At 41.6% G+C, this 18,510-nt stretch overlaps 2 protein-coding genes across 5 annotated transcripts; one reads left to right on the plus strand and one right to left on the minus strand.

The window, feature by feature from the left end:
- Nucleotides 1-530: 530 nt before the first annotated feature.
- PSMB1 (proteasome 20S subunit beta 1) lies at nt 531-7,135 on the minus strand. Its single transcript, XM_061378802.1, has 6 exons — nt 6,954-7,135; nt 5,846-5,953; nt 4,500-4,581; nt 3,952-4,081; nt 2,351-2,457; nt 531-807 (listed from the first exon to the last, which is right to left on the minus strand). The coding sequence occupies exons 1-6, from the start codon at nt 7,052-7,054 to the stop codon at nt 622-624; spliced, it is 714 nt and encodes a 237-aa protein (XP_061234786.1). The 5' UTR covers nt 7,055-7,135; the 3' UTR covers nt 531-621.
- Nucleotides 7,136-7,887: 752 nt separating this feature from the next.
- TBP (TATA-box binding protein) lies at nt 7,888-18,202 on the plus strand. 4 transcript variants are annotated; one of them, XM_061378698.1, is made up of 8 exons: nt 7,888-7,995; nt 9,699-9,941; nt 10,587-10,921; nt 12,270-12,357; nt 14,318-14,409; nt 15,558-15,725; nt 16,017-16,111; nt 17,013-18,202. In XM_061378698.1, exons 2-8 carry the CDS (start codon nt 9,888-9,890, stop codon nt 17,090-17,092), a joined length of 912 nt encoding a protein of 303 aa, XP_061234682.1. In that variant the 5' UTR covers nt 7,888-7,995; nt 9,699-9,887; the 3' UTR covers nt 17,093-18,202. The 4 variants fall into 4 exon arrangements, with proteins under 4 accessions (XP_061234682.1, XP_061234683.1, XP_061234684.1 ...); XM_061378699.1 differs by lacking the exon at nt 7,888-7,995 and adding an exon at nt 8,384-8,652; XM_061378700.1 differs by lacking the exon at nt 7,888-7,995 and adding an exon at nt 8,384-8,648.
- The last annotated feature ends 308 nt before the right edge of the window (nt 18,203-18,510 follow it).

Below are 18,510 nucleotides of genomic sequence, written 5' to 3' on the forward strand. Positions count from 1 at the left end.
TATTTTCCATCAGTAGCCAGAAAAATGCAATGCTCCAGATTTTTGGGCATTAACCAACAGAAATATGTAGAGGTGAGCCAGGACTAAATTCTGGAAGACTCCATTTAACGTTCTTCCCTCTTGCACAGAGAACTTGGTTTCAGGCAATCATAGTCTCTGCAAGTACAGGGAGGTCAAATGTCAGGATAGCATGTCAGGAAGGTAAAGGAGAAGATAAGAAAAGCAAGTTACAAAGCGCAAAGAAGGCAGCACAAATAGAACAATGCTTTTCTCACTAAACCAAGGCTGAACCAAAAGCATTATCAGGAAAGTCTGTGAACCTAAATTTCAGTAAATTAAACTCTACCATATTGTAGCATAAGGGATTGTGAGAAGGGGATTAAACTGAGACTGGGATTAGATCTATCAACAGATGAAGATGAGATGAACAAAACTGACTTGTAACTCTTAGGCACTTCCTTATCACGAACTCCTCTGGTTTCTAAAACCACTATCCCTTCTAACAAAGAAAATATTCACCATTACAGCAGTCAAGCTTCTTGAAAAAATTTATTAAGACAGATGTCTCCATAATACAGGTAAATAGTACATCATAGATTACATGCTTATAAGCAAGATGAATTAGTCTTTTCGTAATTGGACAATTTCCTCTTTAATTCCATCTTTTGTGACAATGCAGATCTTAAGCGCATCCCCAGTGTACACATCTCTCTCAGCAGCAGAAATAAAGACATCTTTAACCAGCTGCAAAGCCTTTTCCAGGGTCAGGGGTAGATGTTCCACATTTTGCATGTTCTTGAAGCCAATCTAAGAAAAGATGAAAATGTGTTTTAAGGGAAGTATCTAGCATGAAAGCTGCTTCACTCTCCACTAGACTGAGCAGATTTAGACAACTTCAAAAGTAGAAATGGTTGATCTGTTTTAGAAACCCAAAGTTGGTAAAAGTATTCCTCAACACAGTTCACAGCTGCATGATCAGCATCAGAACTTTGCCACTCCTGATACTCTTACAAAAGTAACTAGAGGCAGATTCAGTACACAGCCAGTATTGCTCCTCCCGCCCATTCAGCATCTACAAGATCACAATGAACATTCAGAACTCAACCCATCTAATTCTTCAGACACTGCTCACTGGGTTAGCAGTATCAGAACTGCACCCAAGCCTTTTATCTGGTCATTGACAGCTGGGAACATTTCTTAAAAGCAAATATTCATCAACATACCTAAGTTCAAAAATAACAGACTGGGTGATAACCAGTCCTATTAAACTGCATATTCTAGCTGACAAACTCAAGTGTCCAGCTTAAGCACCAGAACAGGAAAAGAAGGGTAAGAGTCACTTACTTTGCCTCAAACTTGTTAAGTAAGAAAAAGTCACTATGACAACTTTAATTCCACAGAAGATACCTTATTTTTCTCAGTCAATAAAATTCAAAACTAATTCAAAGCTCAGAATCTGGAGTTCTTTAAATAGTAACAATAAATAATAATAATCATCATCATCATCATCCTTTCTCAGCTAATAAGAACTATAAGAACACTAAAGTTGTGTTGGTATCAGGCTCAACTGACCAAGTACCAACACCAATGTCAGCAAGTAAAATTAGTAAAACAAGCTTTGGTATTTCTCTCACTTAACAATTACCAGCTGCAATTAACTATTAAAATATTCTTCAAGTATTTTAGACAAAACTTTCTATCATCAGTTTTATGTAAGAACATTCTTAGATAACAGTGTCCAAGTTGTACAAAACTTAAGACTTCTAAATAAGTGTATGTTAAGTGGCAAAAATCTGTTCTATACACCTATGAATTCTATCTTCATAATTTAGTATTATTTCATGCTAAGTAACAGGCCTACTGACGCTGTCAGATAGGAAAAAAACAAAACAACTAAATCAAACACCACCACCCCCCCAAAATACCAACAAACAACAAAAACCCAAACAAACAAAAACCAAACAAACAAAAAAAAAACCCCAACAAACAAAAAAAACAACAAACAAAAAAACCCCACACAAACAGAAAAAAAACTGAACAGCTTATATGGGAAGCATAAATCCCCAATTAAAATATTTATCCCCAATTAAAATATTTACCTGTATGTTAAACACGCAGCCCACTGTTTGCAACCTATTAGAAACCTGAACAGATTCTAAAGCAGAACTTTGATTTCTGCTGAGAAGGTGAAGCCCCAAAATTTATAAATGTATTGAGATTAACAGGTCCTACCTGCAATACGTTTAAAGCTTTTCCCAAAAGTAGTATTCCCCAGAATTAAAGCTATATTTGAGTGTCACAACTGTTTACTGAAATAATGAAAGGGGTGGGTGAAAGAGAACTGTTTTACCTGGTTATCAAGCAAGGGTTGCAGCATTGCACTTGCTGATCCAGCTGCTTTGAAAGAATCTCTCTCATATGAGCCCACTGGATCAAAGCTATATACTGCTCCCTTCCCTGGAAAAAAAAATTTAATCACAATCCAGACATGTTATCCATAAGCAGTTTCTGGAGTACCGCAGATCTCATCAACCTTTAACCAAACAACACTACAGTATATGTCCAGACTGCTTTCTATAGCAGGCTCACTATGGTTTTGGCCTGGTACTATATGCAAGGTTATTTTCAATATTTAAATCACAGCCATGCTCTAACAGATGTTTTCTACAGTACTTACCACAGAAAACGTGCTGAATAATCAAAGCAGGTGAATATGCTAGAGCACAGTGCTGCACAAAGGGCTCTGCTGGTTCTAAACCGAACACAGAGGCAGTTTAGCCATCTATACTATTTAGCCATTTAACTATACACGTCTTGAATTACCTTCAGAGAGCACGCTCGGATGGCTCTGCACTGCCTTCCCAGAACCCGGGATGATGCTTTGGTCTCTTATACACTCACCTCTGGAGTCAGGCCAAGTTGTGCAACGTTTATTAGCTTGTGCTGACATGAGAGATGCAGACGCACTGCAGCTCTGAAGCATCAGGGTTTGACGAGGACATGCTAGTCAAAATACAGCACCTGGCCAAGCTCAGCTTTTCTATTCAGATGAGCTGCACCCTATTTAATAAACTGGCCGGTGCACTTGGCAGCACAGCACAGGTGGCTGAACAGCCCTGAGAAAGCTAGCAGAGATCCAGGACGTAACACTAAATCAAAACAGTTCTTCTAGACCCAAATTAAGCTCATGCATGCAAATCTGCACTCTGATTCTTATCAATTGCTACAACACCCTCATGATCTGAAATTTACCATTATGCAGTACAGACTAATCCCTTTCCAGACTCTACGTATCATAGACATGTCTTAGCAAGACTGGGAAAGCAGTGCAACTTAGCAGTAACAACAAACTGTGGGGAATGGCAGAAATTGTGCAAACAAGACCACCTCTGAGCTCCTGCTCAAATACAGAGACCAGAGTATTTTAGCAATTCAACCAAATCATTGGCCAAGAGCCCAGTAAGTCCCACGAGATTTGTATGTTAAACTATAGCTTCCAGGTAAAAGTCATGATTTCATTAAAGGTTAGTTAACATTTAAAGATATCTTCATAGAAACACATCTCTGGAGTAACTCTTCGTATTTAGTAGCTTCTACCACACTCAGAGGCATTAGTAAGATATATACAATTTTACCACTAGCATCTCCTTTGAAGACATAAATAAGAAATCCAGAAGCTGCTATACTGTTCCAGTCTACAGTAAAGTATGAGAGATTAACAAACTTCAATTGTTATCAAATAGTAACGGTTCTTAGACTTTCAGACCTTCAGAAAGGGAAGATCCAGTTAGTAGCAGAAAATAGGTAACAAGTCACATGCATAACTTGGATTTGACCCAACAGGCACACAAACTTTGTTATTCCATCAGTACACCACCCAAGATGTAAAAGGGCAGCTATTCACCCACAGGAATTTAGCCCCTCTTTCTTGTTTTGTAATTAAAGTCCTACCTTCTTCATCAAGTCCACCAATTATGTTGTAAACATAGTAAGGGAAGAAACGCCGAGAATACAGAATTGTAGACAGCATTGCTGCAATAGCTCCAGTAGTCATGGTCTTGTTATTGGAATGCTTGTACATCTGCAAGTGGGATGGCATGTTCAAGAAGAAAGTCAAACACGAAATCAAAATCACATTTCTGCAACCTCACTACAGAAAAGCCTTATGCTAAGCAAGATTATTAACTAGCATGACTGAAAACACACCGGCCTTCTTACAAGCCCCAGCTTAACATTAACCTTTCTCCAAAGTTTTGCAAAGAATATATGTTGCCTCATTAACACTTTCCTCTCCATGTCTCCCAGTCTTTCAATTTGTGATGTTACAGTTGGGAAGAACAGAGCATCTACTTCCCCTGCTTGACCTTTCACCAGCAACACAGTTGTTGATACAGACACTTGAAGAAAACCAGCAAAACCTGTATTTTAAAACATACCACACTACTGGTCTCAAATGTGTTAACAATGTAAATTCTAAAAGCAGTAAGACAGATAGCTACCTTTAATCTTGCTTCAATGATCTTAGTGAGGGTAAGGCAGTCGCCATGGAAACCAGTGCATCCAATGACCGTTTTGTCTGTTCTGTAAAAGGTAAAATTTTGTTGTGATTTTAGATTTAGTGTGAACCACGCCACTTACTTACACAGCAGATTGCTATGAATACACCAAACGTACTTTCAGGTTCTCTAATACTATCAAAAGCAGTTGTCTAAAATGTAGTAGTAACAAATATTTTGTTTATGAAAGGTAACTGCAACCTACATCTCAGACAGGTGTCATTAAGTGCAGGACTTCACTGATGTCTGTGGATGCTCTAGGTGTTTTTTTGTGACACCAAACAGAAGTTACCTGATTGCGGCTGCATTACCGGTCAACTCACTGATCAGTTTCCAAATGTTTCATTAATGCTATCTACACAAGTGCATGTTTGAAATTTAATTTCCAGTAAATTGGGGAGAGTCTACAAACACTCACACACACTTACAGTTTAAACTGAAATGTTCTCTCAGCCTGTCACTAGAATTACACAAGGCCAACATGTGCAGTATACAGACTGTACTGCGCTAAAGTCCATCCGGACAGAATCAGAGGCAAACATATAGTAAGGAATTAGCCAGGAGAAACATAAGTTCACATGATCTTGTATCATCAATAAAAACCAAAGCACAACCATAATCAAAAAATATTTACACAGCTGATGGCAGCCTAGGTAAGCACCTGCTACAGTCAAAAGAATGTAAACAATATTATTTTTAACTATGCAGATGCTATCTAGGTGGGTTGAGATAAACACAGAATGAACATAAGAAGTTCAACAATGGAACTACCGACAGGTTTACCTCTCCTAAAACAAACACCTCTTCAAAGTGCCAGATGGTTGACTAGAGACACAGCACAGCTGGCAGCAGTGGGCACATTTGTGTACCAACACCAGCTGCCCTGATGAAGCAGAATAAGTTACCACAGGATGAAGTTTTGCTATAGTTAAGACAAAGGTACTTCTGTTTAACCAGAGCAGATAGATAAATAGATAAATAAATACCAAACAAACAAGAAACCTAATAAGCTTATGTGCTTAGCATCATGTTAAATACCCTGTATCATGCTAAAAATACAGTCTTATCAACTAACTTCAACAGCATGAAACAAGAAATCTGGCTGTATTTACAACATCACATCACATCTTGCATTACATCAAGAGTCCCCATAACTCCAAAATCAATTTTCTACCATTTTTTCCCTGAAAATTCTGCTTAAAGAAAGCAACAGATCATTCCAGGCAGGTGACATGCTCAACACTACAGCTCTTTCTCCATGTTTCAATTCTTACAAGATGTGGACTTACAGCCTGTAGCATTTTGGACTGTCCCGGCAGTGAATTGAATAACCTTCACTCAATCGTGTGTCAGAAGCAACTATAGAAAAGTCTTCTCCAGCAATCGCCAGCACAGTCCTTGAAGAAGAATATTCATATAATCATGACTTTCAGCACAAGCATTTTCTTAGGCACCAGAGGAATACACTATATAGTAGTTCCATACAGACTCACATTTTGTCATACATCTTATATTCCTTGCTATGTTTCCCACTAAGCACATCCCCACACATGACTCAAGACTGGAGAAAAAAGATACTAGACACTGAAGAAAATACATGTATGTGATTCTCTACTTGAACTAAATACTGTATGGAAACTTAATAAAAGTTTTCTATACAATGCAAGAAACAGACTGTATGGACTAGTAATTTTAGATGCTTGCTAGTGAAAGATTCACCCTTCTAAAACAGTTTGCCTCTCCAAGCAAAAACACTCCAATCAAGTAGTGAACATTAATATCATTACACTTATCATCACTTTTTAAATCTGATGTTATTTATTTCCAAATAATTCGTTTTGTTATTTCCACATGCGTGCCACCATTAAGTAACAAACAGATGCCCTAAAGAACAATTAGGTATTAAAAAAAAGAAATTAAAAAAATCTAAGTAACACTATCCTGGCCAGATCCTGTCACCAACTCACTGCAAGTGCCTGTAAAACATCACCTACCTCTAACAGTTACAAGGTAGCTTTCAACCCAGTTGCAGGTTTAAAGGCTGGTAATACCACCAGTGCATGTGCTTCCTGAGCCACTTACAACCTACCCTATGGGGAACGCAAGGTGCTTATTTTAGCCCACAGAAGTTCAGGAAGCCATAGGGCCAAGCAAAAACGTGCCAAAGAGCTTCAAGAACTCGCGGGACGCTCCGCCCTGGGCAAGAGCGAGACCAGCTCTCCTAGGCACTACCTCTCCTTCTCTACCAAGAGGCACTCGTAAGGGTGAGACAAAAGGCGCAGGAGAGAAGCAAGAGCAAAACAAGGAAGACCAGGTCTACTGCCACCCTCCTCAGGGCCCCTTCCCCCGGGAAAAAGGTGCCCCAGCCCGCCTCGCCCCCCGCCTGCGGCTCCTCACCCTCCGTTAAAGGTGTAGGGCGAAAAGCGATGCTGCACGGGCGCGCCGAGCTCGTAAGCCCTCTCAGGTCTGAAGTCCTCATAACCAGCAGTAGACAACATCCCGGCGACGCCTCTCGCTGCTGTCTCACGGCAAAATGGCGGCACCGGAAGCGGAAGTGGTGACAGACCGCTCTAGGTTGGCAGTGGCGGCCACCTCTCGTCTGCTCTGGAGGACAAGCAGAGGGGGCAAGGGGCTCCCTGCTGGCGGGCGGGTTAAGGGTGCTGCCTGGCCGGCTCCCACACAGCCTCTCCCGGATGGGGTTACCGCCTGGTCCAGTGTCAGCCCTCTTCTTTCGAGTGCCTGGTCACGCAGGTGACAACAGTTGTGGTGAGGTGTTCAAGGAGCCTCGTGTGTTTGGGCAGATGAGGAGCAGTGTGGCTCCTGCGCTGGAATAGGGGAGCGCCTTGAGAAACACTGTGGAGAGCAAGGGTCAGAAACCACAGGAGGTCCGTGAGGAGGCCTAGGGCGCGGTGCCAGGCACCATGACACCGATGGAAACAAGCAGGATGGGGTTAGAAGCTCCAAATGGTGCCAAGGGAGCAGAGAGAGATGCGTGCGGTCCTCCTCTGGAGGAGAAGCGTGTCTCCCTGCCCGGGAGGAAGAGTTGCTGCTGCTGAAGTCTCCATGGGAGCAGTGCACAGCGAGCAGTGGCGCCGCAAGGTGCGCGACTGCGGTAGACAGCAAGGGGCAGCGATATGTACAGCTAGAAAACAGGGCATACCCTTCCAGCGCAGGAACCCGTGGCCAGGCCTGACACTGGGGAAGCGAGTGGGTACGACAGCCCAGCCCTGTCCTGCCCTGCCCTGCCAGGCCAAGGAAAGGCGCTAGCCAACCCCGCTTCCCCATCCCTAGCACATGCCCCCCCTCGCCCTCACTGAAGATGGCGGCGGGGAAGGCGGTGGTGGCGCGCGGAGGAAGTGACGCGCTCGAGGCGCGCCGACGGCAGTTTGTGTCCCGCGGGCGCTGTGCGGTGGCGGCAGGGTGGCGCCGGGAGCGGCAGGTACTAGACCGCACCGCGCCCGCCTCTCCCGGGGCCGCTGCTCGTCCCGCTGGCCGCGATAGAAGGCGACGGGTGCCAGGGCCACTGGGCTGGGCCTGGAGGGTGGGGGCCGCTGCGCCGGGCCGGGCTTGCTCTGCATCTCCCCGCCGGCCTGCGCCTCGGCCCTCCCCGCCGGCCTGCGGCGCGAGGGGCGGCGCGGGAAGCGGTGAGGGAGCTGCTCCCGCTCGCGGGACTCCGGCGCGTCTCGGGGTCAGCGGCGGCCGTTGGTAACGGGGGCTGGGTGGCCGCGGGCGGCTGCGCAACTGCAACGGTCACCGGTGCCCCGTGTGAGGGTGGGCGGGCAGGCCGGGGGGTCGTGGCGGTGTCGCGGCTCTGCTGGCGGGGGTCTGCACGCTGCTGGGGCCGGTGTGAGGGCGGGCGGGGACCTGGACGGCGCAGAGAGGCGGGAGGGGTGACCTCACCCCGAAACTGGCTCTTGCCGAGCGCTGCTGGGTGTTAAGGGAGGGCTCCTGGAAGCGGGCTCGGAGGTAGGGCCGGGCCTTCTCCGGGGTCTCTTGCCCCTGGACTCCGTTCCCTTGACAAACACGTTCCCCAGATCTTGTAGTGGATCTGTGAGCAAGCCGCGGTTAGATGGTTACAAGATGGACCTTTTTGTAGGTAGTGTCCTGGCTGCAGGTTCTGGCATGCCTGGTATCTAGACTTATTACTAAACAGCCGGGTTGTCGAGGAGTTTATTTTAACAGGGTGATGTTCAGGCTTCTATTTGCTCCTGCTCTAGGTTATAAAAGCTGGATGCTCTGTTTGGTACCTTTGGTGAGGGTAAAGATGATAATATTATGATGGGGTAGAAAGCATGGTTTTCAGCTGCAGTATATTAATGTAGTTCTGAGCTCTCATACCTCACCAGAAAAGGAGAAAGTATAAATAGGCTTTCTTCAAATTTTGAGGTAGTCTGTCTCTGGCCTAATAATGACCTTGACTATTTCTGGGCAATAGGTCTAGTTAAGAAAACTGTAAATTGATGGAAAAATATTTGATTTCAAGGTGTAGCGTTTAAATTGTCCACTTGTGTTGTTTATTTCCGTAACACAGCAACAGAGGTACAGTTAAAAAGTGATAAAAAATCATGTGTGCATTTCACTTGCCTGAAATTGGCTTTCACATGTTTTTTTCTTCATAAAGTGCATGTCATTATTGTTTGAAAGCTGTTAGTGCTTTATTTTATGGAAGTGGATGGAAGAGGGTTTCCTGGTTTGGATTTGATCAGTGATGCTTTTCCTATGGAAGAAAACGTATTTTTGTTTTGTAAGCCTGAGCCTTAAAATTCCTAGGAAGAGACTTCCAAGCAATGTGTCAGCTTGTTGGTTCATAGTCAGGGGAATTAAAGTCTAAAAAAAATCAGTGCTTTTCTGGCTAAAGCAAATCTTGGACAAGAACGGGCATTAACAGCTTGAGTTGTTTGTGGAGGAGGGTTCAGTTAGACAGAGGCCTGCTCATGTGTCAGGGATTTCAGCAGAAGCACACTGCAAAGGTGCTATAGAATGTGCCCAAAAAATGTTATATTTATGGATCGTGCTTGTGTGTGTGCATGTGTAAATGTTTTTATATGTATTTGTACGTGGGTGTCTCTTTTGTAACTCAGCAGCTGATAGTTTCTTTGTGTTTAGTCATTATTCTCAAAATACTACTTTTTCTCTTTTCAGGCTTTAATTGGTATCCTAGACTCATAACACACGTTTCTCTGGAGCTGATGTCTTCCTAACATTTTCGGCTTGGCCTAAAAAGCTACTTTGCTGGAATGTTTTAAAAAGCTAAAAACCCTCTAGGATTTGAAGTTAATTTAAACTAATTGAAGAAGATACTTCTGGCCATACCAAAGAATAACTGGAATAATGGATCAGAACAACAGCTTACCACCCTATGCTCAAGGCTTAGCCTCCCCTCAGGTAAAAACAAATGATTTAATACATAACTATCTGAATTTCTTTGTGAAAGCGTTTTCTGTTTCTTGCATGTAATTTCACATTTTTTGCTTGCACATCTGAAAAGTTGTACCAGGTATTGAATAATAGTAGTATAAAGCAGAATTTTGAACCCATCAATTTGTATGTCCAGAGGTGTAAGTAACATGAGATATATAGGGTTCTTTTAAGTTGAAACATGACTGCCAAGTTGGAAAGAATAATTTAATTTTGGTGGTTGTCCTTTAAATTAACATACGTAATGGAGTGACACTGTGGTATGAATGCATTTGGTAGGATGGGCACAGTCTTTGTTGAAACAACCCTGAGTTAAATTGTGGGTCAGAGTTGAGGCATGCTTGCAAGGTAGTGTGAGAAGCATGTTGCATCACTAGCTTGAGATAAACAGTGCTAGAACTGACAGATCCCTAGAAATAATATGTTATTCTATAAAAGAACTGCATTTCAAGAACTTTCTGGTTTTAACTAGTTACTACTACATGCCTCAGGTTTGATGTGAGTAACTTGTGTTGGTTTATTTTTAGATTCCTCCTGAAAACTTTTTTTTTCTTAAAACCAACATGATGTCAACAGGATCTGTTGTTTTCTTTTTTGTGCTTTCTTCTGTAGGGTGCAATGACTCCAGGACTTCCAATTTTTAGCCCGATGATGCCATATGGCACAGGACTGACACCACAGCCTGTCCAGAGCACCAATAGTCTGTCTATTCTAGAGGAACAGCAGCGGCAGCAGCAGCAACAGCAACAGGCAGCACAGCAATCTACATCACAGCAAGCAACACAGGGAGCATCTGGTCAAACTCCTCAGCTCTTCCACTCACAGACTCTTACCACAGCCCCTTTGCCAGGAACCACACCTCTGTACCCTTCTCCAATGACTCCAATGACTCCAATAACTCCTGCAACACCAGCATCTGAGAGCTCTGGAATAGTGCCACAACTACAGTGAGTGCCCTGTGTGTTAGTGCAGCATGTTCTTTCTCAGATAGCCCTTTAAAGGCTTGAGACCAAAGCCATGTCAGGAATTGGGTGCTGCATCTCGGTGGGAAGAGATGTCCTGAGAATTTATGTGGCTCCTCTAGCAATATGAGTAATTTTTTGCTTTTCTTTTAGCTTAGCTTTATTACTAAACCACTTAGTAATATAAACCGTTTCTTAGAGATTTGTCAACATGCATCTTTTAAGCATACCAGTGGAGGATGTTGCCTGTGTCTTCATTTAGCACAATTGTAGCTTTCAACTCCTCTATGCACTTTAGGAGTTCATTATGCTTTAGCTATGAAGTAGTCTGGGTTGATAATCTGGTATGTCAAAATATGCGTATTTGGAAACATTCTCATTTGTACTTTACTGGATACTCGCAACATGTTCACAAAAAAGCAAATAGCTCCACTTCACTGTGCATAGAACTTTGTTAGTGAGATACTAAAGCAGAAGACAGGAACTGTCACAGCTGAAAGTAATTGGAAGGGTAGAGGGGAAGAAATTAGTTGCTAGTCTAGGAGCTAGAGCTGAATTGTACTTAATAGTCTATGTCCCCTTTTCTAGTCCATGGCTATAGCTGAATTTGTAATGAGAGGGGAAAAAGCTAGAACTAATTCTGGGTTTAAGTATGAAAGTACTTCCACTGGACTTCAGTTTAAAGAGACTTTTACAGCCATTTATGCAAGGCCCATAGAGAAGTGGTTGATAACATGAATTTGTCACTGAAAGAATAGTTCGTCATGTTTATTTTTTCCCCGTTAAGGACCTTTATATCTTAGGGTTTTCACAGAAAAGAAGTTTCCAGTTAAAGTTTGCATCTAGGAGATTCTGTTAAACTTTCTAGAGACCTCCTACCCTATTGCGTAGCAATGGGCGTACTTCCCAGGTTGTTACCACTTAGTCATACAACTCTTCTTCCCATACCAAGGAAAGTTCCAGACTGTACTATTGCTACCTTACCTTCTCCTGTCTCCAGCCACTTCCCTGATTGTGATAGGGGCCCTTAACATCAAAAATTCTTCCTGCTAAACTCAAACAGAGATTTTTCTCATGAGACTTTTTTCATAATAGCTGGCAGATCAGGAGGAATCAGCAGTCATGCTTTAGGAGCTACTGCCCTACAAAAGAAGGTTCCTGAGCCAAAACACTGTTCAGTGCTGCTGTCAGTAGGAAGGATGTCTTTCAGACTCACTTGGAGAAACAAATAAAAAATATATATCTATCTGTAAGAATCAAGCTTGGTTAAAAATGAAGAAGACACATTGATTCTTTACTGTATTTTTAATGTATTTCTCTGAACTGTCTTCAGGAATATTGTGTCCACAGTGAATCTTGGTTGCAAACTTGACCTAAAAACTATTGCTCTTCGTGCCCGAAATGCTGAATATAATCCCAAGGTAAGAGAAAGGTATTTGAGTTTATCTTATAAAACCAATGTCAAAGGTACAGGTTGTGGGTGTACTTTGCGGTAATAGACGGAAGAACCTTCCTGCTGTAGGTGCATTTTTGTACTATAGTAAAAAAGAAATCTTTCATAGACTTACAATATTCTGTCAAATTGTAAAAAGCATTTTAATACTGGTGTGGCTGTGTGTTACACCACGTTGTAATTTGGTAGATTTAGACAGAACACAGCACACATTTAGGAAGAACCTAACCAACAGTGTCATACACTGGCCAAATTGCTTGTTGAGCTGGCCTCTGCTGCTGTTCATACGGACATGTTTGTTTTGTGATGCTCAGAAGATTCCTTTTTCGTATTACTGTGAAATGTCTGATGATGAAGTCTTTTTTCCTATCTCCCAGCAAGGAGAAAGGAAGGAAGAATTCAGCTCCTGGGCTCCTGTCAGGGCCACGGTTGTGACTTCTTCCACTGGGCTGCTCCCCTGGAATTCCTGTGGTCCCAGCACGCTCACTCATTTTTTACAGTCTCGCTTCCCCTCTGAGTTCTGTGCCTTTGTGTTTTCCCCCATACTCATGGCACCTCCTTACTTCTGATGGCTAGGTTTGGTGGAACAGCAAAATTCAGTTGTTGGGGTTCTTTTGTTTGTTTGCTGACTACTAAGTTGCCTGCTGATTCTAAAAAGGAGTTTGTTAAACAGAGGGCTTCTTCTGTCTTGGAAAACTGAGCAACAGTAGAGGACCTGGAGTGTTGATTCGTGAAAATTAAGTCAGTTTTTATTTTGGGTGGCTCCTCTTTGCAACCACCACTATTTCTAATAAAAGTTTAGATGTTGTGTATGGAATTGAATTGACTTCTTGGGAAGGCTTCGGTTTTCCTCAGCTGTGGGTGGATGGCTTTGTTTCAGTATTTTGGATTTTTCTGCAGTTTATCTAAACTGCTCTGGAAGATTAAAGTATACGAGCAGGCATATATGATAAATAACGGTTACTGTAAGTTTGTGTCAGCAGTGCTGTTGGATAATTTCATGTAAGATATTAGCACAGCAAAAAATCTGAACATGCCACGGTAATTTAAGGTAGGGGTAGGTGGCTATAAAACTTGTAGGCTAGAATAACCAATACAAAATGCTGTTTTCCACAGCAGAGAGACAGAAGGGTTATGTAACATGCTCTTGACATTCAGTCAGTACATTAATCTATCAGAGAAGATACAGCTTAGCTATATTATTTCAGCCATATTTTGACAAATGTGCTGGTGGGTAACCCACACTACCGCCTTGGTTGTGTCAGCAGAACAGCTTATGGGGCTGCATGGTGAGCTGGTCCAAGTTAAATATAACAGACAAACAGGGGTGTGTCCACATCAGTTTCCAGTATCTCTTGCTTCAAAGAGTTTAAGAATGTTTGGAAATGCAGGCAGAGATGTTACAGCACTTGGAATAAACAGCTAGAGCTGCTGTGTTCTACTGTGGTGTCTGAGGTGGCTTCTGTTTACACAGAACTTTGATCTCCAGCTGTTCTGTTTGCTGGTATTTCACACTGTCTGTTTTTTTAAGACACAGAAACAAAATAGATCATAAAATATTTGCAGATAGTCTTCCATTCTGCTTATAACAGATCTGGTTTCAGGAGATGTGAAGGAAGTTTTGGTTTAAGATTATCTCTATTGGTCTGTTGCAAATGTTAACATTATTTATATACCTTAATGAGAGATGAGCTTAGTAAAATAGGAATGCAATAGTAAATATTCTTCGTGTCTGACTCTACCTCTCATGTGTTTGAAGCTACTTATGATTTAAGCATTTCAAGTAAATTTTGAGTGATACATAAGTATGTTTGAACTTAGTATTTCTTGGCAATGCAGTGTAACATGCTGCTTAGATTATGCAAATTTAGTTTTAATGTAATGATCACATCAGTGTATCACTAATAGTCTCAACACTCGCATTTCAGCGTTTTGCTGCTGTTATTATGAGAATAAGAGAGCCACGTACTACTGCACTTATATTCAGCTCTGGAAAAATGGTTTGCACAGGAGCAAAAAGGTATGTTTAGGTATTACAAGTAAACTAATTTAGGCCGTCTTTTCTCTTGTACCATGGTGCTTTAGAAATACTATCATTTGTATAAGTACTTGTATATATACAACAAAGTTGTGCAGGTATGACTGAGCTTGCTTCCTAGCTATTTCAAATAGACTCATACACATTGCCACACAAAATGTCCTTTCATGGCTGAAAGGGCTTCATGAAGGGGGAAATGGTAGTTCCATATCTGAAGCTCTTTCATACAGTCTGATGAACTGGTTTGTGGAGGTTGTTGCATTCACTTCTTTGGTTTTGTAGTTATCAATTTTTTTTCTAATTTAAAAACTGCAGTGATTCTGCAGTGGAACTGCATCAGCTGTAGGGCTGGTGGCAGAAGAGTGATTTTTGTATTTGAATTGTTTAATTCATCACAGACCAACAGCTCCCAAGTCTCTGCTCTATGTAGTCTGATCTCTTAACATTATCATTGAAGCGTAAGAATTGAAAACTAAACATAAGCTTAACTCCAGTGGGTGGAACAGAAATACTGCTCTGAAGAAATCCGTTAGGAATCCAGAAGCAATAAGCTAATGAGCAGAGATGAATGAATAGAGCTGTACAGGAAACACTTTCTCTGCTTGGTGATACTTGAAATTCAAGTTGTCTTATTCTGTGTTAGAAACGACTATATCCCAAGCTGTTTACAAAACTGAAGCAAACTGAGTTCTGCAATAACTCGCTGTGTTAAACCCATATTTGAAAGCCTGGGCCAAATGAAGAGGAGTGTTTTGGCAGTTCACAGATATTTCTGGAAACGCACATTTTCTCGCAGTAGTGGTTCAAAGTTGTTCTACTTTGAATATTTAAGTAACAGTTTTCACATCCCATTATAAGACTGGATCAATATTTTAAGAGTGTGAAATGTGTGGATTTATAATGCTGTTTTCTGCCTCAATGAACATTGACTGTCTGGACCCTAATATGAAAATCAGCATGCAAACCAGTGCCAGTTGTTAATTTTGGATGTAAAAATTTTGCATGTGACGCTCCCCTCCCCCTCAACACAGATTGTTTTTTTTCCCAGTTACATATGTGTGGTTTAATGGTATTTGCTTTGAGTAATACTTAACTGAGGAAATAATATGGTTATCCTTTTCTCACTTCAGTGAGGAGCAATCCAGATTGGCAGCAAGGAAGTATGCAAGAGTTGTTCAGAAACTGGGTTTTCCTGCAAAATTTTTGGATTTTAAGATTCAGAACATGGTGGGTAGCTGTGATGTGAAATTCCCCATCAGATTAGAAGGACTGGTACTCACACACCAGCAGTTCAGCAGGTAAAAAAACAAAGGCTTATGTTTCATTCTTGTTGCATATTGACTGTCTTAGAGAGTGGCACCTGCTCAGATTATTCCTTTGCACCAGAGGGAAACCTGCATCTTTGTTCCTGTCACTGCTCTGCCTCAGGTTTAACTGAGGTTGCCCAGTAGGAACTCATCAGCATGATCCCTGCTGTGTTCTCCCAGGTTTCAGTGAAGTCCGCATCTGCTCTGCCCATTCCTGCAGATGAAAGACTGGAACATGTGTGTGCAAGCATGTTTGAACACTGTCACTCTTTTCTCTTACAGCTACGAGCCAGAATTGTTTCCTGGCTTAATCTACAGGATGATCAAGCCAAGAATTGTTCTGCTTATTTTTGTTTCTGGAAAAGTGGTTTTAACTGGTAAGTGAAGACATTATCTTACTCCAGTAGATGAGACTGTATTACAGAGAACACACAATGATACCAAGAGATATACAGGTTATTTCCTTTTGAGGTGACAGTACTGAGAAAGAACAGGTAGTACAGCACTCTGTGGATGAGAACGCACAAACCAGAAGACACATTTGGCTAAATTCATATAAGCAGCGATCATAAATCCTAATTAAGCATTCAAGTGCCCAAAAAACTGTAAGAGTGCAGGTAGTGTTTCTGGCAAATCTGAAAGTCCATTTCTCTGGGTTGGATGTTAATGACTGCACTCAGTGTTCTTTGACAGCTTGGCTGGAGGCTGCTGCCATTCTCCTTTGATATGGCAGCCAAAGAAGGAAAGATAGCCATGCTGTAGGACCACCTCAACCACTCCACCTACACCCTTCCTTTCCCCCTCATACTGAATCTCATGATGGAGGAAGAAAACCCACAAGACTCTCAGGAAAAAGCATCTCCCTGCAGTGTGGCCAGTGGCAGGCCTCTGCAGTGGTCTTCACGGCCAGATCTTGCTTCCCCAGGTTTCACACTCTCAAAAAAAAGTTCCACCAGTGGAGTCTTTTTGCAGCAATGTCCTGTGGGCTGCACTTTGTAGTTGGGTCTCTTGTGGAAGTTGTGCATGGAAGAATCCCATCTGCAAGTGTAGGATGCCCACAAAGATGCTAATGAAAGTTTTGCCATTTATCAGCATAAACAGTGAGGAGGATGGTATAACATGCTCTATATGAAATGTGTGTTAAAAACAAAGATCTAGTAAAAACAGGGATTTATGGATATGCATCAGTTTTATATAGTTGTGTACAAATAAACATTCTAAAAGCTAAAATTATTTGGTGAAAGGTACAGCCTAACTTGGTTCCCCCTCTCTTTCTAGGTGCTAAAGTACGAGCAGAAATCTATGAAGCATTTGAAAACATCTATCCTATTTTAAAGGGATTCAGAAAGACAACGTAACAGTTTCTGCATCTTTCGGAGAAATCAGGGGTATATTTTACAAGGTATTGTGTATGGCACAGCAGTAACAAGAGATGGACTTCCACTGAAGCTGCAACACCAGGACTTGGACTATTTCCCAGTTAGTGCCTACTTTCCCTGATGCTCAAGGGGAACTGTATTCTTGATTATGTCTACTGAGTTACTGTGAGTTGCTTTACTGGGCTGTTCCTGGAGCAGTCCCTCCAAGTTTATTTATATTCTAGCTTTTAAATAGTTTTAATGCCAGTTCTATTAATAGGAAATCCATAAGTTGGTTTAAAGACAAATACGACTGTGTCACTCAGCGTGTAAACCACTTAAATTGCCATGTATATATGTTCTAACTTCCTTCCATAAACCATGGTTTTTATAATTTTAAGAACTTAAGCTTTTAAATTTCTTCCAATTTTAAATTTCTTTGGTGCCAGACACATTCCCTTTTTCCAGTATTAAGCAAGACAGAATAAATTTATTGATGAAAATGGCTCACTGTACATATTATATAATATATACCTTCCTTCTCTTTCCTCCTTCAGCTCCACGTGTACAATAAACCCTGTTTATATAACTATGGGAACTGTCTTAATGAGTTTAAAAATTACCCAGCTGGTAGAATGAAATACATGGAAAACTCTTTTTGGGGATTTTTTTATTTAATTTAACCTGGATCTTTCACTAGCACATACGCTACTCCAAGTGACCTGTCATTTTGAGAGACTTCACAATGCTCTGGCTTGCTTACCAGCAGTCACATCCTTGGCAAGGTCTAGCTTGAATATTTCTCGTATGCTAAAGCAAGAGATGACTGGTTGAAGAAGTGTGTCTTCTAGTATGTGTTGCCTTATCTTCAACACATGGGATTTATGCAAGTCTTAAACAGCTACGCTTGACTGAATTGAACAAAAATCTCTGCTTGGCTTCCAGAATTTCTTTAAAATACTACTTTTATATTTTACCAACTATGACAGTCTCACAATATAGTGTTCGTGTACAATATCAAAGACTAGTCAGAATGTACATGATCTTCCCTCTGAACTGTGCTTGAAGCTTATAGGCGGAAAACTAAAAATAAACTTTTTCTCCAGTAAATTTCCAGTAATAGTAACCTCCTTTCTATGACTTGCACATTCTTTCAAACAGCTTTTATCTAAAACTAACCCAAATGTAACCATGGTCTCTTTGTTTACTAAGTTGATGGTATATTCCAGACAAAATTAAGTTTTGGTTGGCTTTGCTGCTGCTGCTTGCAAATCCCAACTGACCTTAATTCATAGTCTTCTAGAACTACTCCCCCCATAGCAGTGTACACCAGGTGTTTTAATAATTGGTTTCACAGATCTTACCAGAAAGGTGCTGTTTAATAATGTAGCTTTGCCAGGATAAGTTCAAAATAGCCA

This window comes from Neopsephotus bourkii, unplaced genomic scaffold, assembly GCF_033783945.1.
Source record: "Neopsephotus bourkii isolate Nb327-2 ecotype Australia unplaced genomic scaffold, CSIRO-AGI_Nbou_v1 NB_1767, whole genome shotgun sequence".
NCBI lineage: Eukaryota > Metazoa > Chordata > Aves > Psittaciformes > Psittacidae > Neopsephotus > Neopsephotus bourkii.

Coding starts and splice junctions, on each gene's coding strand:
- PSMB1 (XM_061378802.1), bottom strand. CDS start 7,054: ATGTTGTCTACTGCTGGTTATGAGGACTTCAGACCTGAGAGGGCTTAC. Junction 5,954..6,953: donor CCCTACACCTTTAACGGAGG/GTGAGGAGCCGC, acceptor TTCTTCTTCAAG/GACTGTGCTGGCGATTGCTG. Junction 808..2,350: donor AACCCTTGCTTGATAACCAG/GTAAAACAGTTC, acceptor ATCTTTTCTTAG/ATTGGCTTCAAGAACATGCA.
- TBP (XM_061378698.1), top strand. CDS start 9,888: ATGGATCAGAACAACAGCTTACCACCCTATGCTCAAGGCTTAGCCTCC. Junction 9,942..10,586: donor AAGGCTTAGCCTCCCCTCAG/GTAAAAACAAAT, acceptor TTTCTTCTGTAG/GGTGCAATGACTCCAGGACT. Junction 12,358..14,317: donor ATGCTGAATATAATCCCAAG/GTAAGAGAAAGG, acceptor CTCGCATTTCAG/CGTTTTGCTGCTGTTATTAT.